The 24818-nt window shown below is 33.7% G+C and overlaps 9 protein-coding genes and 1 non-coding gene across 10 annotated transcripts; 6 read left to right on the forward strand and 4 right to left on the reverse strand.

The window, feature by feature from the left end:
• Positions 1 to 131: 131 nt before the first annotated feature.
• NAEGRDRAFT_69357 (uncharacterized protein) lies at positions 132 to 818 on the reverse strand (the record flags this gene model as incomplete). Its single annotated transcript, XM_002675366.1, has 1 exon — positions 132 to 818. The coding sequence occupies one exon, from the start codon at positions 816 to 818 to the stop codon at positions 132 to 134; it is 687 nt and encodes a 228-aa protein (XP_002675412.1).
• Positions 819 to 922: 104 nt separating this feature from the next.
• On the forward strand, positions 923 to 995 carry NAEGRDRAFT_t404. Its single transcript has one exon. It is a non-coding gene; the product is annotated as a tRNA-Asn (tRNA).
• A 1425-nt stretch (positions 996 to 2420) lies between these two features.
• Positions 2421 to 3887, forward strand: NAEGRDRAFT_50268 (cyclin box fold domain-containing protein; the record flags this gene model as incomplete). The annotated part of the gene is made up of 1 exon (XM_002675279.1): positions 2421 to 3887. One exon carries the CDS (start codon positions 2421 to 2423, stop codon positions 3885 to 3887), a length of 1467 nt encoding a protein of 488 aa, XP_002675325.1.
• A 114-nt stretch (positions 3888 to 4001) lies between these two features.
• On the reverse strand, positions 4002 to 5733 carry NAEGRDRAFT_80297 (uncharacterized protein; the record flags this gene model as incomplete). The annotated part of the gene is made up of 1 exon (XM_002675367.1): positions 4002 to 5733. One exon carries the CDS (start codon positions 5731 to 5733, stop codon positions 4018 to 4020), a length of 1716 nt encoding a protein of 571 aa, XP_002675413.1. The 3' UTR covers positions 4002 to 4017.
• Positions 5734 to 6137: 404 nt separating this feature from the next.
• On the forward strand, positions 6138 to 8498 carry NAEGRDRAFT_50270 (uncharacterized protein; the record flags this gene model as incomplete). Its single annotated transcript, XM_002675280.1, has 1 exon — positions 6138 to 8498. One exon carries the CDS (start codon positions 6138 to 6140, stop codon positions 8496 to 8498), a length of 2361 nt encoding a protein of 786 aa, XP_002675326.1.
• Positions 8487 to 18035, reverse strand: NAEGRDRAFT_80298 (uncharacterized protein; the record flags this gene model as incomplete). Its single annotated transcript, XM_002675368.1, has 2 exons — positions 8487 to 9722; positions 9858 to 18035. The coding sequence occupies 2 exons, from the start codon at positions 18033 to 18035 to the stop codon at positions 8505 to 8507; spliced, it is 9396 nt and encodes a 3131-aa protein (XP_002675414.1). The 3' UTR covers positions 8487 to 8504.
• A 342-nt stretch (positions 18036 to 18377) lies between these two features.
• On the forward strand, positions 18378 to 19627 carry NAEGRDRAFT_80299 (uncharacterized protein). The gene has a single exon (XM_002675281.1). The coding sequence runs from the start codon at positions 18440 to 18442 to the stop codon at positions 19487 to 19489; it is 1050 nt and encodes a 349-aa protein (XP_002675327.1). The 5' UTR covers positions 18378 to 18439; the 3' UTR covers positions 19490 to 19627.
• A 553-nt stretch (positions 19628 to 20180) lies between these two features.
• Positions 20181 to 22022, forward strand: NAEGRDRAFT_50273 (uncharacterized protein; the record flags this gene model as incomplete). The annotated part of the gene is made up of 1 exon (XM_002675282.1): positions 20181 to 22022. The coding sequence occupies one exon, from the start codon at positions 20181 to 20183 to the stop codon at positions 22020 to 22022; it is 1842 nt and encodes a 613-aa protein (XP_002675328.1).
• Positions 22023 to 22300: 278 nt separating this feature from the next.
• On the forward strand, positions 22301 to 22696 carry NAEGRDRAFT_69363 (uncharacterized protein; the record flags this gene model as incomplete). Its single annotated transcript, XM_002675283.1, has 1 exon — positions 22301 to 22696. The coding sequence occupies one exon, from the start codon at positions 22301 to 22303 to the stop codon at positions 22694 to 22696; it is 396 nt and encodes a 131-aa protein (XP_002675329.1).
• Positions 22697 to 23421: 725 nt separating this feature from the next.
• On the reverse strand, positions 23422 to 24738 carry NAEGRDRAFT_69364 (uncharacterized protein; the record flags this gene model as incomplete). Its single annotated transcript, XM_002675369.1, has 1 exon — positions 23422 to 24738. One exon carries the CDS (start codon positions 24736 to 24738, stop codon positions 23422 to 23424), a length of 1317 nt encoding a protein of 438 aa, XP_002675415.1.
• Between the last annotated feature and the right edge of the window lie 80 nt (positions 24739 to 24818).

Below are 24818 nucleotides of genomic sequence, written 5' to 3' on the forward strand. Positions count from 1 at the left end.
AATCTCATTTTCATCAAAAGGTATTCCATTATTATATTTAGCAGCATTTGTAGTATCTCCAAGTCTTGAATAAGTGAGAGCAATAAATTGGTAGACTCTCTCCTCGTTAGATTTATCTAATTCAATAGATTTCAAGTAATCGCCAAGTGCTTGTTTGTATTTTTCCAGTTCAAAATATGAAGATCCTCTATTAATAAAGGCAGAGCTATTGTGGGCTCGAGCTTGATTGCCTCGGTGAAATCCTTGATGGCATTTTCGTACTCGCCATTTTGATGATATGCTGAACCTCTACTTAAATATGCTGTTGAAAACTTTGAGTTCAATTCAATAGATTTTGAAAAGTCCTCGATAGCTTTGAGGTATTCCTTACTTTCCAAGTGAACAACTCCTCTTCTACTGTAAATCAGATAATCAGGGCTTTCTTCAATTACCTTATTATAATCTTTAAGAGATTTATCAGTTTCTCCAATCTCATAATACAAATGTCCTCTAATTGTGTAAATTAATATCTTGTTTGTTGAATTAAAGTCCAAAGCAAAATTAAAATCCGAAATGGCTTTCTCCTTTTCCTTCATTTCTAAATACACAAGACCTCTACTGCAATAAACATCACCATTTTTTGGTTTTAATTTGAGAGCTTCGGAATAGTCAGATATTGCTTTTTCAAATTCTTTCAATTCAAAATATGAACTTGCTCTGTTGTTGAGAGCAGTAAAATTATTCTTATCAAATTGGAGGGCATGGGAAAATTCATCAATGGCTATTTTAAATTTTCCACTATTGTGTGCAGACAAACCGGCAAGGAGGTGTTGTTCCATTTGTTTAAATTAGTTTTATTAATAAAGATAACACAAACAATAAATTGTAAATAAGAGAGTGTTTTAGATTGAACAGGGCTTAGTATTTTTTACGAACAATGTATTCCCCCTTAGCTCAGTCGGTAGAGCGTCAGACTGTTAATCTGCAGGTCGGTGGTTCGAGCCCACCAGGGGGAGTAATGTTTTATTTTCAATATCTTAATTTATTGTTATTATTCATTTCTGTTTTCACTCCCTTGTAGTGCAGTCTGCCTTTTGGTGGAATGTTGAACCGAAAAACAATTTGAAAATTCATTAGAAGAAGCATTAATCTTATAAAAGGAAGGTAGTTGACTGTCCGTTTAAATACACTTGAATAGGATACAACTTTTTTTCGTTGTTTGTAACTTCATGGTTGACAATCAAAGTATTCGTGGACTCCACAACATTGGAAAGTCTTGGACTGGAAAATCTCTTATTGTTAGGCAGTGAAAATGACAAGAAGGCTTACCTGAAGTCTTAATTTCCTTTTTCCATACACCATCAATCTAATGCGTGACAATGGATTCAACCAAACCCTCTGTTTTCAAAAACCTTTTCACACATTCACATAAATAAAAATCTTATAAACGAGCTCGTGGGATCTTCTCTTCATCCCGTTTCACCAGCTCTTTAAGATACATTCCCCATCTTCAGTACTATATTTTACAACAACAATTATAGCTAAAATCGCTTTAATTCATTTAGGAAGATCATTGGAGATTGTCCAACAACAGAAATATTTTTTAATTTTAATATTTATTTAATAATCTAAATTGTTAATATCCTGATTTAAACAAACACTTTTAAACTCGTTCAATAATTTTTAGACTTGTAGTGAAGAGCAACTCACGTACAACTCCAACCAACATCTTATTTGAAAATCAAAAACGATACCGTACTCAAACAAATAAGGAAAAGTTGGCAAGAAATCATTTCGAACAACATCAAAATTGTATTTAATTACAACCTTTTGTACAGAGTTTCGTTTCATCAGTTTACACTCTATCGACATCACTCGACCCGATATAACTGAATTGTATTGTTGGCGCCATTTTTTTATTGAATTAGCTGAGTGGTACAAGAAGAAACTGTTCGGGCTTTTCTCAACCTGTGCTGCCATTTGCTTTTCAGTTTGCCTGTTGTTTGTGTTCTCTCTCTTTGCGCATCTCTTAATCGTAATTGACGTACCGCCAAGCAAAGCACTGTATTGATTTAGAAAACGACTGTGCTGTTTGTTGTTGTTGAGGTCCAGAGTTTATTGTTATCACTCCTCAACTACCTCCTTAGTGCTTGCTCAAAATCCAAAAAAAAACACTCCATTGGCTTATTGAACTGAACAGCGGTTTCAAAGTTCATTTTCTTTCAACTTCCTTACTGCCCTCATTCCTCTTGAAATCACATTCCTACCAATCCGAAGATTGGATTAATAGCGATTGTTGATTTGCCTTATATTCCCTACAACAACACACCTCTTCTACAATATTACTACCAACTACCAACTACTTCCATTATTAATTCTTTTAAGAATATTTAGTGATCATCGACTTTCCTCATCAAACTCTCATAACCTCCAATTTAAGAATGAATACAAGAACAACACCATTCCCTTTCAGAAGAAACTACTCATCACCAAGCTGCAATGGCAGATACACATCCGATTTCAATACTCCCCAAGATAAGATACGGGATGATGAAGCAATTTCTGATACAAGCAGCTGTATCGGTAACTATAATAATTCTCCATACTCTGTTGATGGATCCTCATCCATTTCTTCTTCCTCCTCATTCATGAGGGATCGATCCCTCTCTACATGCTCTGTAAATGTTTCCCCTCTTTTAAGAAATTCTTTGGATTGTTTCTCTTCGCCTCCAAGTTATGAAACTTATGAACAACCCAGACAATTGATTAATTGGAGTGAATACTTTTTCAGTCTGAGTCAAAAACAAAGCCAAGTTAGAACGAGAAAGACAGCCTCTGTCTACCAACAATTATATACTTCAAGCTATATGAAAAGATATAGAAGTGTTGTCTGTGATTGGTTCTTTGAAATACAGTACGCTTTGTCTTTGAGTCAAAGACTCGTCCATGTTGCTACCTTATACATGGATATTTGTATGTATAGACTTTATTCCACAAACAGGGTAGCTTGCCCTTCCACTAACATTGCACCTGGTGAAGGTCTCTTTAGTATCAAGCAATATCTTCAATTATTAGCTGCCAGTTGCTTATGGATTTCAACCAAACGAGATGAAACTTATGGCGACTCAAAACTTAAACTCGATACCTTAGTACAATATTGCTGTGGCATGTACACCAAACAAAATTTCCAAGAAATGGAAGCTTTTGTATTAGATTTACTGGAATGGGAATTAGAAGATACTCCTTCTATCGATTTTCTTGATACAATGATGGCATCAGACTCTGATTTATCAAGTGAAGATGACATGGAGGATGAAGAATCATCTGAAGAAGAGACATTCAACAACTTTAAGGAATCTGTTAAACACTACTCGAAAATGATTATTGATTCCTCAATACTGAATACACTCGTTACCGGATCAAATAAGGAGAAAATGGACACTTTTGAGCAACTTAAACAATTGTTTAATATCCATGTCCCAAGCCAATACGTTCAACAACTTGAACATACATATATTTCACTCTGGATTACCATGCTTAATTATCCAAGCTTATTGGCTTTATCCTCACTTCTTTCCGGATTATTCTTATATCACTTGTATGAATCTCCTTTTGAACAAGGCCAATTATCTGGTATTTACCAATCTGCTGATATGACCACCCTGGAACAATTTGAAGATGTTCTTTCTCATTATTGGACATCAGACATGGAAATGAATATTGGTTATAGTTTGGAACAAGTAGCTATTTGCTCAAGAATTCTATACACATTCTTTCATATTGAGCAATCAAAAACCTCAGTTGAAGAAAAACCGAAACGTGAAACACAAAGACCATCAAATAATACTCGCAGCGAAACAACTCATGGATTGGATCAAATGAACTTGGCTTGCAATGAGCAACTGTAATAAATAAGGTCTTTTTCAACCCCTTAATTTAGATGTTGTACAAAAACATTTCCTTATTGATCTCTCGATAAAAGACAATCCAATTAAGGAAATACGCCAAGATTTGCTTACAAATTAGTAAATTAATAATTTATAAAGTTTCTGCTTCATCAGCAATGGTTGAGGTATCGTCTTCGTCTTCACTGGAGGCAACAGCTGATTCATCATCATCAGCATCATCACCTTCAGGTATTTCGTATAAATCTAATCTGTCTCTGTTTGGATGCTTCAACAAGACAAATTCGCAATCTTGCTTATTGTTTTCTTGGAGATATCTTTGAACATATTCGATTATGAGTTTAACAACACCCCACATGTTGTACAAATGGAGTTGAAGTTGATCAGCAAAGTCTTCTGGTCTGTATTTTTCAGTGCCCAAAATAAGGTGAGTCTTTGTAGCCTTTGGTGATTGTCTTGAAACGAAACCGAGCTTGAATTGCTTGCTTGAGCTCAAAAGGGCTTGAGCAGTCCACTTAGCCATTTTGGCAGAGTTGTTCTTAAATTCAGCCATGATGATTGAGGTCTTTTGGGATTCCATTGAAGTCTTCCAATCAGCAACATTGTGATATTGATTTTGTTCTGCTGGGAAATATTCATTCAAAACCTTCAATGACATTTCTTCATCACCTGAAGTTTCCTTAGACAAACCATTGATTTCACATCTTACGAGAAGGTTAATTGAGTCACTTAATTTGAATTCACGATACTTGTAAGCCAAGTTAAAGACACCAGTTGAGAATGGAACAGCTTCGTTACCCAATTTCTTAACTTCATCTTCCTTGAAAGCTTGTTTTTGGAGGTAAGCATTGACGAGAGTAGCTTCCTTACTCAATGAGAATGCAGAGTTGATGGATTGAACATTCTTTTCATCTACTGATGGAGGATTTGATGATGTTTCAGAAACAGAGTGCCACAAGTTAATGTTACGACCTTCCAATTTTCTCATATCCAAATAAATCTTTCCTTCACTGACACGAACAGCCATATCCCAAGGAAGTTCGGATTTAGAAGCAGCCATAAGTGTAGCAATAGCATCATCAGTGGCAAAAACGTTGGCTTCTGGAGCAGTCTTATTGTTAAGAAGTGGATCTTCTGATGAAGCTGGTGGTTGAAGAATATAACCATTAAGTTTTTGTGGTTTTTCCAAAGTGAGTGGTTGTTTGGCAGAAGCTCTGTCAAACTTCTTGTCATAGTATCCCAAACTACCACAAATATGACGATCAATTGGTTCAGGTGTCTTGTATCCTTTACCACTTTCCAATGGTTCTGTTGTAGCCTTCTTCAATGTACCGAATAAGAATTTATCAATCAAGACCCAGCTCTTCTTAACCTTGATGGAAGGTTTGTAGTTTTGTGTCTTGGTTTTTTGATAATAGCTAAGTGTGGCCTTCTTTTTCTTTTGTTTGTTTTGCTTGTTTTGTTCTTGGTTGTAAGCAGCCTTTGGAGGTTGTGATTGTGTAGTAGGTCTTCTCTTGTTTTGATTATAGTTGGTGTAGGATTTTCTTTGACTTTGAGTGTTTGAAACGACCAAGTTAAAGTCGTCATTAGCACCAGTTACATTGGCAATAGCAGCAGCAACTGAGTGAGTTGTTGTACTTGTTGTTGGAGCCGATTGTTCGCTTGTCCAATCAGCAATTTTACCAATACTTATTTTACTAGGAATAATGTGAAATAAATTTGTTGGCAAAGACAAAATTTCTGATTTAGATTGTTCAACAGAAGAGGAAGCTGGGTGAATAGGACCCCATCCTTCCTTTGATTGTTCGAGCAGAGAAATGGCAGAGAGTAAATCTGATGACGATTGCATTTTTTTTCTTCAAAAGAATGTTGTAAAGAATCAAAGGTTTTTAATTTAATTAATATTATTAATAATTCTTCAATGATCTTGGCTTGATTTCCTCTTCACAGATATAAATATTCGAGAAGTTTATTTCGATATGAATACAATTCGAGATTGAAGAGAAGGGAATAATTTTATGATGGTGAATCTTTGGGTTGAAGGCTTGAAAAAAATTATTGTCTTTTGATGAAAAAGGTCAAGTTGTCCTGCTATCATGTTGTCTGGAAGAAAGTACTCTTATTATTATTAACAATCAATTATGGCTGAACAAGCAACTCGGTCAAATTTTCCACAAGTCAATTTTAAATTAAAATCTTCATCAATTAATATTATTACCCTCTTCCTATCAATATTGAATGAATTGAAAAAAAATGTTGAAAAAGCTCCACTCTATTTCATCATCAACATTACCAGTTACTCTCTCCACCACTAACGGAAGTAAAGCGGTGTTTAATATGATGGCCAATAGTGCTATTCAATCACGTTTTAATCATCAAGCAGCTGCTATTGTTGTGGACGAAAAAAAGGTTCAATCAAATCGTCCTCCTCAAAAACAGAGTGGAGCTCCAGCCAATAACAAATTCATTAGTAAACAACATAAGAAAGAGAAATTCCAAGAATTGAATTTGGAAAAAAAAGCAAGATTGGATAATATTATTAATGACCAAAAATCGAAGCAAAAACTCGGAAAGAGAATTCTTTTGTATTTGATGAGATGTTCTCAAAAGAATATTCCTATCACAACAGTATACTTTTACTTTGATTTACTTTTGAATCATTTAAAGATTACTATGGAACATTCATTCTTTATTCAACTTCTTAGTTTATGTAAGGATGAAGACCAATGTGTAACTGTCTTTTTACTTTCCGTGAAAGCTGAAAAGGTTAAATTAGAAAATGGAACAGAATCAATTGAACCAATCATCAAGTTACCAAAGAATATCTCATATAATAGAGAACAGTATGAAAAGTTTAGATCATTGATGCCATTAAATCAGCACTATAATGAAGTCATGATTTCTACAGCATTATTCCATACACTTGCTAGATTAAAGTCAAAGTATACATATGCTTTATTCAGAGCATTGAAACAATCTGATGAAAGTCTATTCAGTGAATATCACACAGTTGAATGTTACAATTGTCTTTTATTACAATATGCTAAACCACCATTTACTGATATGGAATTGGTCAACAAACTTCTTTCGGAAATGAACCAAAATGAAGCTACCAAACCAAACATTAGAACTCACACACTTCTCTTGGACTTAATTCTTAAGAGCACCTATTCAAATGGTGAAAAGTTGCAAAGAATTCTTCAAATGACAAGAGAAATTGAGTCAGCAGATACTGCCTTCTTTAACAAACTCCTCACAAATCTCATAGACACTCAACAATACAAAATTGCCATCCAATTATTTAATGCTATTAATCAAGCATCAGTTGGAACAGATTCCAAGATTCGTCCTGACCGTGTTACATATCACAAGATGATTTCACTCTACTTTAAGATAGGAAGCCCTGAAAAGGCTCTTTCTATTGCTAAAGCTTTTGAACAAGATCCTTTGAGTCAAATTACAAGTTATACTTGTTGTTTGGTTATTCAAGGTTTTATTGATGCTGACAGAATTCAAGAAGCCATAATGCTCTATGAAAACTTTATCAAACATCCAAAGATTAAATTGGATCAAATTTTCTTCAACGCTATTATTTCATCAGCAGGTAAAAAGAATTTACCACAACTTTTACAACGAGCAATTAAGGATATGAAGGAGCTTAAAGTGGAACCAGATTTAACCTTATACTTTACAACATTGTCATCATACTCTAGAATGGGACTTATGCCAGAAGCTGAAAAGATGTATCAATTATTCAAAGTTAAAGGTTTGCTTACATCATCAAAGCATTATACTGCCTTGATGAGAGGTTACTTTAGACTTAAAAAAGATGACATGGTATGGGATGTATTCCAAAGATTTTTGGAAGATCAAAAATTACGTGAAAAATCAGGCGATCCTCTTTATTTAGATTTTGCAATTTTATCGTATTTGTTGGCAGCTACTAGATCTAAGGAACAACTTGAACAAATTTTCGTACACTACAAGGCATTGATTGAAAAGAATATTATTTCAGATAGTACAAATGATTACGTTATGTTGGATGATGAAGCAGAGGATGATATTATCCTTAACATTACAGAAGCAGAGGATGATGAAAAGGTTGGAGCATTTACTGATAGAGACTTAGTTGATCTTTATAATGATGATTTCAAGTTTGAAGAATCAGGAAAGATTGCCTTCTATTCAGATGTTAGACCAGAACTGTTTTATTATAGACTTTGTAGAGTTTCTTTGTATCAAAGACATACTAACATTCTCATCCAACTTTTGAACCACATGCAACTCATCGCCAAGGTTCAACCACATAGTATCAAATATTTCTCTAAAATTGTCCTTCGTTACTTGTCAACAACAGGCAGAAAGAGAGTTGTGTACTTCTTTGAGGTATTGGACAAACTTTTACAAGAGTATAAGAAGGGAACTAGGATTGTATTTTTGGAAATTCTTGCTAGGAAATATCTTGGTGCCGTTGAAAAACTAGCCGATTTTATTACTCAACAAAGAATTGAGAATTACATAAGATACAGAGGTGAAGATTTACAAGATCCTTCATTCAACTATGTACCAAACTTTAATCAAATTTTGAAAGAACTCGCAACTATTAAAGTATAATAGCTTTTATTTGTTCATTTTGTGTAGCACTGATATCAATTCGTGAGTACTGTCAACATTCAACACAATATCCTCATATTGATTACCGAAACTGAACCAAGATCCTGAACTGACAACCCTTATTACTACACTTTCCTTCTCTCCAGGTTTGACTTGGAAAATACTCTTACTGTCATAGGACCAAACAATCTTAATATTTTCCATAATTACTTCTGTTGGAGGTGGATTTCCAACAGAATAAACCTTATCGCCTTCAGTACATTCAACTTTAAATAAGTGTTTATCACCAACGAGAATGATTGCAGGAGTGTTTGTGAAGAAATGTTTCACATAGGTGGTTTCTCCAAATGATGGATCTTTTCTAATCAAATTGTACACATAATTTCCGAAAGCAAGATTCTGGTCGTACGGGTTTAATTTCTTATCTGCACCAACATATCTTGGGAATCTCTTTCTGGTAACATTGGCATCTCTATCGAAATATTGGGTTGTGTTTTTGAGACCTTCACTTGTTTTGTAGACGAAATCTAAAACACCAGTTACAGGCTTAACTGGAATTCCAATTATTCCTTTTCCAATGCCTTTGAAAAAACCTGAAACACCTTCCTTGCTTGCACCTTCGATTGGTTTAGTAAAAATACCAGTACCTGCTTCAAATAAACCGAGAGAAAGTGATTGTGCACCTGATAGAATTCCTTCACCAATGTGTTTAGGTCTCTTGCTCAAATGATTGGCCTCCTTTCTCTTAACTTGATAGTCTTCATCCATAGTCAAAAGACTAATACCATTACTAATTGATTCGGTTACCTTTGATGCTGTATTAAAAGTGCCATGAATTGAATGCTTGAAGAAAGAAGTAGTTCCCTTGGCCAGTCCTAGTGTAAAATCTTTTGGAGATTTAGTAATTCCTTCCATAGGTTCATAGAAAAGATCGTAGACACCCTTATCTATATCGTTGAATAGACCAATAGGATTGCCTAAAATATCAAAGCTGCCGAGTATTGCAAACATTTCCTGAATAGCATATCTTGTGTAATGAGATTTCACATTTTCCATGAGTTGGAATCTAGAAGTTAGAGGAGGATGGTTTAGAATTAAAGCATTTAGTCTGATTGGAGCTTCGTCGACATTCATACTCAATCTTGCTCCTAATGTTCTCAGCAAAATTGAAAGATCAGAATCTGATTCTGTAGAAATTTCATTGAAGACAAAGCTTAAATCGACCTTGATTGGATGCAATTCAAAGTATTCAAAATAGATCATTCTATCACTTTGAGGATTTGAGTAAATATTGTGGTCAAAATCAGGTATGATTTCATCGATTTCAGATTCTGCACTAGTATCTATTTTAGAAAGAACGATTTGTTTTTCATTATTAACCTTCTTTCCTTTCAGGGATTTAACCATTTCAAATACTTCATGGGCAAATCTAAAGTCAACAGAAAGCTTAGCCTCTTGCATCAATAATGAAAGATATGGAATGTAATCAAAATCTTTTTCTTTGGTATCTATAATCATACTAAAGTGAAGGAAATCTCTTAATCCAAGTTTGTTGGCATTTGTTAAAAGTATTGGGAATGTGCAATTTTCCATTTGATTATCAATACTAAGTCTATTCATCTTGAATTCCAAAAACTGTTTGTTCTTATCGGTCACATTAAAGTTAAATGATAAACTTTCGGCTAGCATGTAAAGAAGTTCTTTCTGGAGATGGTTAATGATAGATATTCCAATTCCTTTCAAAAAAACAAAGGATTGAATCAAATCAGTTTGGGACTCTTCTTCTTCATTTTCTATTTCTGGAAGAACTTCTTGTTCTGAAAATTTCTCTAAAATACTGATAACTCTTGTGTAACCTCTGTAGGTAGTCAAGCGAATTAATACCTTCTTTTTAAGTTGGCTGATCGTAATTATCTTACTCTTCTTTACCTTGTCGATATCAATGGCACCTAGCTTGTACTTATCAGCAAGGGTAACATGAATAGAATGTTTGGATTTGATATCTGGTGCAGTATAAGGAATAGTTTGGTTAGGACTAATTGAAATGTACTCGCCAGTGTAAACTTGTGATACAGATATAGAGTGTGTTGTCTTGTTCACTATAAAGTAAGGGGGTAAAGCTGCCCTTGTGAAATGTACATGAACACAGCCATTTGTTTCAGTAATTTTTGCAGTTATAAAGTTACCATTAACTATTAATGGAATTTCACCAAGTGTATCAATAGTAAATGGTGTTGACCACTCTGATAATACATCTCCTGTCTTTAATCGAACACATATCATAGGAGTCTTCTTTCTGTAGAAGTGCATTAAAAGTGGATTGTCAACTTTGATAGTTTCCATCTCTTCAGCATTCATTGTCCAATAGAAGTGGCATGGTTTTGTTTGTTGAATTGAATAAATGTGAGTCTCATCCCCAAATTGTTTAGCTTCAATTTCCAATGATTTGTTGTCTTTTGAATACAGTCCATTCACAAGTAAATATCTTGGTGTAATGATTACTACCTTTGTTCTCTCGTACTTTTCATTAGCCAACGTTACAAATGTTCCCAATTTGAGTGGTACTTTGCTTTTATCAGAAGCATGCTGTAACACCACCTCAGAGGATGCACCAACAGAATCGATAGAAAATGGTGGTGATGAAAATCCATCACTTGTTTTAAGGACAACCTTCTTGCTAAATATTAGAGATTTTTCATCTGTATAATTAAACATTAGAGATTCCTTATTATTTACGGTTGTTTTACAACCAAGTAAACAATTTTCTTTTGATGAATCCTCAACCTCTATTGAAAAGTCAGTGTAATTCATGATCAAATAAGGACAGTGTACAACAATTTTCAAATAGGTATTGGAAGTACTTGTAACATCATATTTGAGATTCAAAATTCTTCCTGTAGTGTAAAAATTGGAAAAATTGAGAGATATGTCTTCTTGTTCTGTACTGGAGTTTGAATAAATTAAATTAATATCCTTGGTTTGCCATCCTTGAATAATGGTTTGAATCCATAGTTTAGGTTTTTGCATATCAATCTTGTAAACAAAATGTGTATCACCTTTCTTAATGAATCCATTATATTTAGCAATTTTGATATTTTCATCCTTAGTGGAAGAACCAAAGAGTGCAAACTGCAAATCTTCTTGAAGTACATTTTGAATTGCAAGTGGTGGTATAATATTAATCTTAGTCATCTTATTATGACTGGATTTAGAGTTCAAAATGCAATAAAAGTGGTCTTTCTTATTTGTTGCGTGTTTGTTCTGAGTAATAATGGTCTTTGCATGGGATTTACGAAGTGTAGAAATGGAATAAAGAAGAGGATCATTTCTTGACCACTTGTACTCACTATGTTCACTGTTGAGATCCTTGCAAGGTCTTAGAGTGAGAGTAGCATTTTCAACAACCAAATTAGTTGGTAAATAAATGGATTTAAATGGAGAGAGGACCCCAAGAGAAACGACTTGTTCACCAATGAAACAACCTAATTGCCAAACTCTATCAGTCTTGTTTCTAATCTTACATCCACTGTGTACAATAATAGTTTTTCTCTTGTTCTTGTCTTTGATTTCAATAAATACATGATGTTCCAATTGTCCAAATTCTTTGTTAGATACCAGTATTGAATATCCGTGGATTCCATCTTTGTTAGCAAGAACCTTTATGATTGTTCCTTCAATATTAAGATCTAAATATTGGTTTCTATCAGAATAGGAAGGAGGGAAAGAGAAATGGATTTCCTGATCTTGCTCAAGAGCAGTAACTTCGTTGGTAATCTTGAAAGAGGCTTTCAAGCCAGATTTGTTGATTATATTAAATGGTTCAAAGGTAACTGCCAACTCCTTCTGTTTTACAGTGTCTTGTTCAAGCTCTTTGATCCATGCTTTGGCAGTGCTCACCACAGTTTCCAAAGCAGAATATGTTATATTTAGGTTGATAACATCTTCACATTCAATTTGAACGATGTGGTTTGGTGATTCCTTTTGGTTTTGATATACGCAATGGATTGGAATTTTGTTCTTTTCAATTATTGGTTCCCATTCTGCATTCTTAAAATTGTAACAATCACCATAGGCAAGGAATTCTAAATAGGCAGAAATATGATTATCCTGTGGTCCCAAAGACTTGATAAGTGAGTTTAACTTAAATCCTCCCAACTGCAGTTTCACAATTGGAATGTCAAAACCACTCAGGTCATCCACAACCAATATACTAATAGACTTTAAATCTACAATAATCTTGTTAACGAGCATCTTTGGAAGAAGCTCATCACTGATCATTTCCTTAAAGTCTTTTGCAATTATAGATTTAGGTTTTGCTTCTGCAAGAGCACACTGCTCAATTATTTGGGTAATGTCTTCTTCAACTAAAATGGATGGTTTTTCCATTTGTCTCTTGAATTGTTGTGCAATATTATAAAACATTTTAACATCAAAGTAGGAAAGTCTGGTATTACCACCCCTCAATAATAAAACTTTGATTATTCGTTCTTCCTTATCTTCTTGACTGGAAATTCTCATAATGTCTATATCTACATCAGTACTATCTACAAGAGGAAGGGTTCTATTTCCATGCTCAACCAAAATACTCAATCCTGATATTTTGAAAATGCCCTTCTCAGAGAGACCTCCTTCAGTGGATTTAAAGTCAATAGAACTGCTGAATTTAAGAACAAGAAGTCTACTGTTGACATCGCTTGAAGCTTCAGGTATTACTAGTTGTGGCGTTCCAAAGTCACCCTTCAAAAGCAGTGATGAAGAGGATGGTTTAAGTAACTTATTATTTTCTTCCAAAACAACTTCATATTGGGAAATATCGTCAATATTTGTTCCAACCATCAGTAGTTCAGCTAATCTGTCATTTTGGAAATATTTGGTATCCGAGAAGAAGTGTCTAAAATCTAGTAATAACTCTGGAATAATTACTAGTTTAGGGTTGCTGAGCTTTAGGTTTACAGTTTCTACCAAGTTTGTTTTGTCATTCTCATAAATCATAGAAAAACAACCATTTGGATCCGAGAATTCAATAAAATTACTAAATACGTTGGTTGTATCTTGTCTCATATCAGATGCAATGATAGATCCCAAAGTCATATTCATGTGGATACAATCATTGATATCAATCTTGTTATTAAGTTGAAAGTTTGATACAGATAGTTTAGCAAAGTTTGAACCATTACTCTTTAAAATTAAAAGTGAAATATTTGGAGCCGTAACATAAACATCTGTTATAATAATATTAGAAGAAAATTTTTCAATTGTCTTTTCTGAAGAAACCCTCTTCAAAAGGAGATCTTTCTTTTTTCTTCTAGTAACCAATGTTCCAATAGATTTGTAGAATTTTCTCTCCTCATTAACATCTCTCATACCATCTCTGATATTACCATTAATGAAGTCAAAAATGATTTGATACTGTCTGTGTGTAAGATTAAAGTTAATTTCTGAAAAATCAACAAATACCACTTCCTTGGTTATATCAAACTCATTATTGTCTTTTGTTTTGGTGAAAGGAGTAATAATTGGTTTTTTGACATCAACTTTGATGAAAATATCAGAAACAATTTTTTCGTGATCGTTCGATGCATCTGAAATAAATTCTAGCATGATATCGTTCAACAATACACTAACATGATCGATGGGAGTATCTGAATTTCCTTCTAAAAAGTTTTCTACAACCAAATTTCCCAAATGAGCAAGGAAGTGGTCTTTAGATTGAAAGTTGGATGGGAAAATCACCACAGGACTTGTTATTTTGATATTTAGCTTAATTTGGTTGTTAATGATTCTCTTACTAATTATATCCTTTCCCTTTAGGCCAACTTCAGCTAACTTGTTTCTAGTACTTTCTCTTTTCAAAGCATTTAACAGAGGGCCTGATATGTAGTTCTGTGCTTTGTGGTAGAATCTTTGAATGTGCACATATTTAATGGCACTGGTATCCATAGATAAAAATTGTCGATAATTGATTGCTCCTCTTTGTATCAAATCTCTATCACCTTCTTTCTCAGCGAAAAGTTCAGAGGCAGATGCACTGGAGAAAACATATTTGTAATTCAGAGTGACCACAGAACCTTTGGTCTGATCATAGAGGCCAAGAATTTCCTTGTAAAGAGATGTAGGTTCACTAAGATCCAACAGTTGGATATTTCTTAAACTTCCAGAAATCGCAACGCTATCTAAATCAATTAGGCATGATATAGTGGTACCAGCATTGATTAATAATTGGGCTATGGTTATACCATTGCTTAGGATAAATACATTGGACTCTCCAGCTGTAATTGATGTTGTAAGAAGTTTGCAACTTTCTTGATTACCATCCAATAGCATTTTGGCTATTTCACTAAACTGTTGACCAGCATCTACTTCATCCTCATCAGGAACATAAGAATAATAATTAATCTTGTTAAAGGCTGATATTTGATCGATAATATCTTGCAAGTCGTAACCGTAGTCAATAAAAGTAGAGAGAATGGAGGGCTCAACAAAACATTGTAAGCTCTTGAACTCGATTTTGAGTAACATTTGAGAAGAAGGATCATAAATTAAAGAGGTAGGATCTGTAGATCTGGTGAATGAAACATTGACCAAGTGTTCTTCTGGATTGTTTTCATCTTCTATTGATTTGATAATGTAAAATTCTCTATCTTGCAAAATTTCTGATTTTACGTTCATAGAGTGAAGGAATAATTGAATGTTGGTATCCAGATTGTGGTACTGTCGGAAATAAGCGTTCAGATGGGAAAAGTGAATAGAAGCCAAGTTGAAACTTTGATGAGAAAGAGTCAGTATGAATGAATTCAACTTGAATCTTATGGCTATGAGTACACCTTGTTTTTCTTCCTCCTCATCATCTTCATCGTCAGAAAAGCTTGCTTCTTTCAAAATATCAGTAATATCATCAATAAAGAAGCTTGTATCGAATGAGTAAATAAACATTCTTAGGGTTGTGATCCAATTTTCTGTTTCATCCAGAGATGAACATTTGAATTGAATAAATTTCGTTTGATAACCCTTCTTTTGTGGAAGTTCCAATATAAATGTATTTTCTATAGTGTCTGATTTGTGTACTTTGGTATGCTTGTTCAAATGTATAATAACATGAAGAAGTCTTGTATCTTCTGTATAAATAAATATCTTCTTAGTACTGCTCACTTCTACGAAGTAAGGCACAAATTCATTATCTTCATGATTGACTTGTAGAGTTCCCATAATTTTCAAGTCGTTAATTTTCTCCTTTGTACCAGTTGGGTTTTGTTTGAATTCTGCTACTAATTGTGTCAACTTTGAAACAGCAAGCATACTCTCTTTGGAAAGAATAAAGTTAATCTTTGGAATATCAAGCAAGAGTTGAACTTTTTCTTCCACGGTTTCTTCTTTGTGTTTAATAGCACTTGCTGCCAGTGAGGTCTTTTCTAAAATAACATCATATGTAGTAATTTGTTGTTGGTCTGTCAGATATCCAATAGCATTAATATCTTTAGGAACAACAATTTCCATATTTTCCAGATTGATATCGAACTTTTCTCTGGAAGCTATGCTAGTATCTTTACGCAGTTTGAGCAATCCAAAATCAAGTAAAAGGAATCTACTGTCAGGATCTGTTGGATTCCAAGGAATGATGATTTGTGGAGCCTTGATATCGAAGGTTAGATCCACAGTGGTGTCATCTTGCATAAGAACTTCCTTAATCTCCTTTTTGGCCAATTTAGATACTTTCTTGATATGCCTCTTGGCTTCTTTTTCTAAGCGTTTGATATTGACATTGTCAAAGTATAAGAATGAAAGTATTCTTTGGAAAAATTCAAAGTTAACTACAATATCGATTTGATTAAGAGCTACCGTCAAATAAATATCACTCTCTTCATTCTTTTTCTCCAAAGTAGATCGCTTCTCAATGTACAAAGAAAGAAGGTTAGAGGAAGTTTCATTGTACCTTTTAGATTTTGTAATAATTTCAGGATAAAGAGTTTGCTTGAATCTATCGAATAATGTTAAATTACCCATAGAAGAACAAACTTTGAATGCTTTGTGAGGTAAAATTTGAATATCTGATACGAATCTATCTACTTCAAGTTCTAGTAAATCATTTCTTTCGTGATAGACCCTAAATGCTACCTTGGCCAAATCTACGTGGACTCTAACCTTTACATAGTCATCAGGTATTTCAACGGGTTTCTCTTCATAACCTATAGATTTGTACAGTTCTTCTTTCACCTTATCAGAAAGCTCAATAGCCTTTGCTTGTAGTTTATCTTTCGAGAACCAGCTTGATTTCTTTTTATGCTCTTCGAAATTCTTTGCTTCCTGATTAATTTCCTTATGTGCACACTTTCTGAAGAACAGAACTTCCTGCAGTGTTCTTTGATCTTCCAGCTCAGCTAATCTCTTCTCTTCATCTGGGCTGAGCTTTTGCTTGGTTACCCACGGAACTTTTACATGAGTTTTGTAAAGCTTGACGTATTCTTTACAATGTAAGCTCAAAATATTTTCATAATGTTGCTTTTTCTTGTCCATTTGTCTCTGAAAATTAACACATTTGAGGGCATACTTCCAATAAGAAATGGGGTCAAATTTCTCAGGTCTAAAATGTCGGTATTGGCTTTGGATTGAATAATTTGTAATATATTCCACAATTTTAAAAATGGAATTATACTGATTCTGACTCAAACACATCTGAATATCATGCACAAAGTGAAAATCAAAATTAAAAACTGGTCTTGTAAAATCTATCCCTGAAGCGGAGAGCTTTTGCATAGTAAGCTTCAAAAATCCGTCTACTGGTTCCAACAAGTACACTCTGTCATTGGCTTTGATAATGCTCTGTATTATGTCTCTATCGCAAACTTTCTTTTCTATACATGTATTTACAAAATCTTCTTTCTCTGTCCAAGGATTCAAATATATCGCCAGCTTGGACATGGTCAATAATTTATAAGTTAATTCTCCTAAATTTTTCTGAAATTTAGTTTCAAAGTTTTCATTTGTAGAATTTACTTCCATACTCTCTAAATAAAATCCACCAACACAGTTATTATCATCTTGATATCGGATATGAATATTCTCAATTTTAATCTTTAAATTATTTAAAACTGTTTCTATCAACTTGTCGAAAAATCCTTCTTCTGTTTTTTCATCACCTGTACTAGCTGCTGCCTTTTCTGCTTTGGCAGCTTCTTGTTTTTCAAATTGATCCAATACGTGTTTTTTTAAATCTCGTTGCCTTTGTTTTTCCTCTTCTTCAACAAATGGTCTTCTCATCTTCGGACGAAGAACAATATATACATCCTTCAATCTACAAACAACAGATTTAGCATTTAAACTTGTATAGGGAACATCAAATTCAAGAAGGGATATGTGACTAAAAGAAATATAAAAAGGTATTGAATCCGAAATATTATCCAAAGCATACTCCTTCAATTTAATATCATTCAAAGAAGCAACACCTTTCAATACAGCAATATTTAAATTCTTCCGATCAAAATTATCAACATATTGTTGCAAGTATGGTACAAGCAAACTAGATACAATATTCTCAATCATTTTTGCATTTTTTTTAAAAATAAAAATTAAAAATAAATTAGATTCTACAAGTAAGTGATCTCAATCGGTGAGCATTGTAATTTTTGAACACGTATTGTAGTCTAATGAGAAAATCAAGAATTTTTTTGGATGATCATTTTAGGCAATCAGGAAATGAAGAGCAAAAACATTTGCAAACCCATTTTGACTCGTTGTCACTTTTGTAATTAATTTTGAAGCTTCTTTAAACGATGCAATACTACTTGGAAAGCATTTTCCTTCTTTTGCCAAACCCCAACAAATCAACTTGCATCAATTACAGGCGGTATTATATTTCATAGAGATTCTTATCAAAAAAAACAAATCACATCACCACGCTTCTGCTGGAAGGATAAAGAGCACCAATTCATCAGAAGAAACACATCATGTCGGATACAATCAAAACAAATCCAGACGATACTCCATTATTGAAAACATTGGAAGGAGTTGATGCTACCAATGCTAGGAAAGAGTTGACAATGGAAGAGGTACATCGGGATTGGCCACACTTCTTTGTCTATTCCTCCAAAACACCACTCCACCATGCTAAAATCAAGAGAGATTTGAAGAGTGAGCAGGAAAAATTGTGTTTTGACAAGGTAGAAGAATACGTTCTTTCTGATGCTTTCATCAAGGATGTTGAAAAGTCGTGTTCCGATTCATTTAGAACCCAACAACTTTCACAACGACCTCTAATGAGAATTGATTTGGCCAGCATTTCCAACACAGAGCAGGAAGTAGTTGATGATCATGGTTTGATTGTAGATGTATTCAGTTTGTTGAGATTTTGCAATGCCAGAAAGTTTGACTTGAATAATACCAAAGAGTTACTTACTGAAACAATTTCGTTTAGATTAGAAAAAAAACCACATCTGATAACTAAAGAACAAGTGCAAGTGGAAATTTCCAAAGAGAAGGGCGTATGGTGTGGTTATTCAAAGCTGAACAACCCAATTATTTACATCAGTCCACAAAATCATGTGACATATGACAGAGATTTTGATACTACCATAAATTTTACACTCTTTATGGGAGAAGTGGGTATGAAAATGATTAGAGAGTACAATCAGAAATATGTACTACCACTATTGTCAACTCAAAGTGCAGAAGATGTCTTGGAGAAATATGTGGAACAATATGTGATAGTGTATGATGGAAGAACAATTGCTATGAAGAATTGTGATGTAGCCATTATCAAAGAATTTTTGAGAATTTCCAATTATTATGCAGAGAGATTGAGTTCTGTTGTTGTATATAGTCCTAATTGGACCTACAAGATTATGCTCAAGATGATTTCACCATTTGTAGATAAGAAAACATATGACAAAATCAAAGTAGCCTATGATGTTAATGAAGTGGATGATCTGTTAGAAATAGAAAATGTTCCAACTCAATTTGGTGGAAAAGCAACAGTGAAATTCAATGAAGACAGTTGAGCTAATAAGACATTTAACTATTGGCACCTTAGCAGTGAACTACTCAGTAGTACAGTAATCCCAATAATCAATTGATTGAAACCTCTTTGTAATTTAAATCATCTTTTTGTAAATTAATTAAACAAAACTCACCTCTTGACGCCTCTTTGCAAATCTTTCATATAACCGAGTTGCTAATTTTGTAATTATTTAGAAGAATCTCCACCTCAAAGAACTACATTGAGCCCACAACTACTGCTTCGACTCTAGCCAAATTAACACCAACAAAAAAAAGCACCAAACAAAATGGTTTCCGACACCAATAACAACAATCAGAGTTGTGCACAACAATTGGATCGCCGACAATTTTTTCATTAAGAATATGGTAACAAATTTGAACCATTTTATATATGTGAATATGACAAGGAGTGCAGTGGTGGGAATGCTGCAAATTTTGTGTCAAATAAGCTATGGACCTACATTACCTCTGCATATATTTTCAGTTTATAAGCTTCTAATTTCTACAGTAACTTTTTATTTTAGTAGACCTCTAGCAATTGTTTCTGCATCAATATTTGTTACATTTAATGCTGCTGCTCTTGGTATTTCATTTTGGGTGAATTATGATTCATTAACACAAATCGAAAGGGATTACTTTCCTTTTAGATTTATAGAAATGTTGGTAGTATTATATAGCGTGTTTATTGGATCAATGCTTTTCTCAATATTCATTACAGATAAGAATAAGCAATATACAGCTCAACAAATTGAAACTACGAAGGAAAAAATTATTAGCTCTGAAAAGACAAAATATATTGCCAATTTGAGTCATGAAGCTAGAAATCCTTTGCACGCCATTAGTGGATCTATTTCAATCCTCAAACATAATATCCAATCTGAAGAATGTAGTAATCAATGTCCTCACTGCTATGTAACAAATGGTTCTATAGCTGAATTAGTTGAAGACCTGGAAGAAAACACAACATTATTGGAGCATATATTCTCGTCTTCATTACAAGTTAGCTCACTTGAAATGGGAAAAGTTGAGTTAAAAGTTGAAGATACTAACATGTTATGTCTAGTTGAATCAATTACTAGTGTTTTCTCTCAATTGGCTAAAACCAAACAACTTTCACTTCACAGTTACTTTAATGTAATTAAGGTTCCAATTTTTTTGAGAGCAGATTCTGTTAGAGTAAGCCAAGTGGTAATGAATCTTATATCTAATGCCATTAAGTACACAGATAAGGGACATATTAAATTGAATTGTGATACTCTGAGTGAAAGAGAAATTCGCAAACACTTTCCAACAAAAAGTATTGAAGAGTATGAATTTATCAAAATTGAGTGTATAGATACAGGTAAAGGAATCCCTGAAGCACAAGTTAAGGATCTTTTCAAACCATTTCATGTTGTTGAACAAGGTCAAAAATCTGTTGACAGCTATATTGCTCAAACAGAAAAAATGGCAGAATTCAAAGATATTAATGGTGCTAGTATGTTACTCAATACTAGTCGTAGCAATGGCCTCGGATTATCTATATCAAAAATGCTTATTGATAAGATGGAGGGTGATATTATTGTTTCCAGTAGTTCGAAAGGTACTAACATGACTATCATTTTACCACTGAGAAGGGTTAAGCCAGAAGTATTGAAGGAAGAACTGGTTCAGAAGAATAACAATTATTTAACATGTGACAAGATTTTTGAGATTTTGAATGAAGAAAATGAAAGATTGAATATTATAATTATTGATGAGGATAGATTTTTCAGACACATTATGCTCTCCTATTGGAAGATGTTTAAGAGAGCTGTTCACATTAGTGCAGAGTATAAAACAAGTATAGAATTTTGTGATTCAGAATTAGACAAGGATTTAATGCAAAATACCACAGTTATTTTCTGCCCTGAAAAAGATATCAAACATACAGAGTCCAATTTCAAACATGAACGAGTAGTTTTGATTCCAACCATTTGTAGAGGTAGTCATAGATTATTTTCGGATCGTATCTACCTTTCCAAGCCAGTGAAATTTATAGATTTGTTGGAATTTGTCTATGAACATATTTTTGATAGAACTGCTTCCTCCACTCATAGACAAAGTGTTGTGGAAATTGAGAAAATACCAAAAATAATGAAAACCAAGTCAGTACCAGTAATTGAAGAATTCAAGAGTGAAAAAAAAGTTCTTATAGTTGATGACAATCACCTAAATCTTAAAATATTGGAAAAACTCCTTAGAATATTAGGTTTTGAAGACATTGAAGTTGCCCACGATGGTATGGAATGCTTCAACAAGTATAAGAAGAAGAATTATGATATTATTTTATTAGATTGCATAATGCCTATTCTAAGTGGAAAAGAATCTTGTGAGCTTATCAGAAACATGGAAAAGCAAGAACACCTAGAACATAGAATCCCAATATTAGCAATCACAGCAAATGTTTGGGAAGATAGAGAATCTCTTATATCTCAAGGTTTTGACTCTGTTATTTACAAACCTATTCAGCTGGAGAAACTACAAGCAGAAATGATGGCTTTATTGGATGATTAATCCAAAATAGGATATTATCAATATTTGGTCATTATTCAAAGAGTCAAGATACTAAAAAAATGCCTAAACTTGCTTTGGATTTTTCAACAACTGCCTTTGACTCATATGTGCAAGATTTCAAAAGGTACACCTCTCAATTTGTGGATTTTATGTGGAGAGTTTACGAAACTTATCCAATATTGAGTATTTCACTTGGGGCATATGGATTGTTTTTAATGTTGAAAAAGTTTGTATTTGGAGGAAAGTATTGTCCAGAGTACTTGATAACCACCTCTGAAATGTCTGGTAAAGTAGCCATTTTGACGGGTGGTAATAGTGGATTAGGATTCAGTCTTGCACAACAATTGGCTTGTAAAGGAGTAAAAGTGATATTGGCAGTTCGAAATCCTCAAAGAGGATTAATGGCCAGGTCAAAAATTGTACACTACATTAAGAAAGAAACAAATATAGACCCACCTCTCGATTCTGTTCAGGTGTATCATTGTGATTTATCGAGCCTGGAGAGTGTAAGGGAGTTTGTAACTAGTGTACAAATCATGCTTTCCAGTAATCCAAAAGTGAAGAAGGTAGTTAATCAAGTTGGTATAGAATTGGTCACTGAAACCCAAGAGACCTATCCAGTCATTGATTTCCTTATCAATAATGCAGGAAGTATCTATCCAACTCATAGGTAAGTTTCATTATTGGCTCATTTGCTTATGCAACACATTAAAGCGTTTCTGCAAATGGAATAGAGGCACATTTTGCTGGAAATTATTTGGGACACTATTATCTTACACAGCTCTTGTTGAAGAATGGCCTAATGAAAGACAATTGCAGAATTTTGAATATTGTGTCCTCTCCCTCTCTATTTTCTGATGAAATTTACACAAGCCATAGTTCGCTTTATGAATTTTCATTATTGGATTTATTGGAGGATGGTAAATTGAAATTTGATCCTCAACAGCTCTATATGAGAAGTAAATACGCTCTCTACCTCTTTTCAATTAAACTACAGAGAGAGTTGAATCAAAGAAACATACATGGTCACTTCATACCAAGGCATGCACAAGTATTCAGTGTATTTCCAGGAGCAACCCAAACCTCTTCAATGGTCAAGACTTCCTCACCATTTGCAAGAATTTTTACGAAACCTTTGGAATTACTTCTTTTGAAGAGTCCTTGGCAAGGTATTCAATCTGCCTTGTACTGCTTATTAGAACACTCAAGTAAGCTTAGGGGAGGTGAATTTTATGCTGAGTGCAGTCACTCACCACAACCAATAACTCAATCAGATGAACAACGCATGCTTCAATTATGGAATGTCTCTCATAACTTGATTCAAAACTTTGAGAAAGCTGCTTCATCTCATGGATCACACAGCCTACCTTGATGAACACAATTAATATTAAGAGTATGTTTAATCGCTAATGTATTGCAAATAAATATCATCACTGTCGTACTCTTCATCTTCAGATCCAGAGAGCATGGCAACTAATCCACTGGATGAGTCACTATCTTCATCTTCATCTACTATTCTTGTACCAATCACTCCTTGACAATTTGGAGCTCCACATTTACATTCTTGTTGTTTTGTTTCATCATTATAAATTAAAAAGTTGTAATTATATGTAATCTCTTCTCCTTTCACAATGTCTTTAATGGCAAATATTCCTACACGATTCTGTCCATTAACATCCCATGTTTGAGTACGTGCATTTGGTGCACAAGAATGATTAATAAATCTAGCAATATTCCCCATCCAAGTGGCATCAATAATTTCATTTTCATTCATATTCATGCAATAATGATGCAATGACTTTTTGTAACTTCTTTTAGTTCTAGTTTCGAACTTATCCACTGAAATTACTTCTCCTACATATTCAGTTATGAAAGTGCCCTTTTTGATGACATCTTGATTGCATTTCACACCAATCCCCTTTGTATCAGATTGGAAACAAATTAATTCTGGGTAGGCCATTTTTGTGAAAACTCTATTTTGACAATTGTCTCCACAATTACAATCTGTTGGACATTCAATTTGTGATAAATAATTAATACAATATTTTGGAATGCATCCATTCGTGCAATGACAATGATCTTGATGCTTTTTGTCTGATTGCTTGGTGGTTTTTCGTTCATTTGACATGATGTAAACAAAATCATCAGGTAACTTGATTTTTGGAAAGTACTTGGTGATGATAGCTTGCTTTGCAAGATTTGATGAATCCACTGTAAGCTTCAATTTTTTGCATACTTTAGCAAATGGGCTTTTTTCACGTCGTTTTCTTACTGATTTTTCCTCCTTCTTTGGTTTTTGATTTTCCACCTGTTCTTTTGTCAACTGAAAGTCTGTCAATCTTTTACCATAAAAATCCTTCCTATGAGGTCTATACGTTCCTCCAAGATGGTCAAAAGCAACAAAAGTCTTCTTTAAATGAAAACGATGAATAGAAGTTAGTACCTCCTCTGGAAATGGACCATCCTCAAGTGTTCTATATTTACTAATTGTATTATCCAGATCAAAATTTGTTTGCACAGTATCTTGATAAGGTATCACATTCGGAGTAAATGGTTTTCTTTTTCTTCTGCAATTACTTTCCGTCGGAAAGGCAATTTCCGTGTGTGATCGTTTCCCAGTCTTTGAATTTTTAAAACTATCACATCGCACCTCGAAACCATCTTCTTCGTTATCACTTGCAAATCGAAGCAATTCGATATAACGAGAGTGAGACATTTTTTTAAAATAATTTTTATAAAAATTTGCGCCAAAATTTATAACAATTTTATTATTTTTATTTAAATTCTAAGAAGAAA

The sequence above is a fragment of the Naegleria gruberi genome (genome assembly GCF_000004985.1).
Source record: "Naegleria gruberi genomic scaffold NAEGRscaffold_34, whole genome shotgun sequence".
Classification (NCBI taxonomy): domain Eukaryota; phylum Heterolobosea; class Eutetramitea; order Acrasida; family Naegleriidae; genus Naegleria; species Naegleria gruberi.

What these genes read in the sequence shown, in the direction of transcription:
- NAEGRDRAFT_80299 (XM_002675281.1), top strand. Translation starts at nt 18,440, where the DNA reads ATGTCGGATACAATCAAAACAAATCCAGACGATACTCCATTATTGAAA.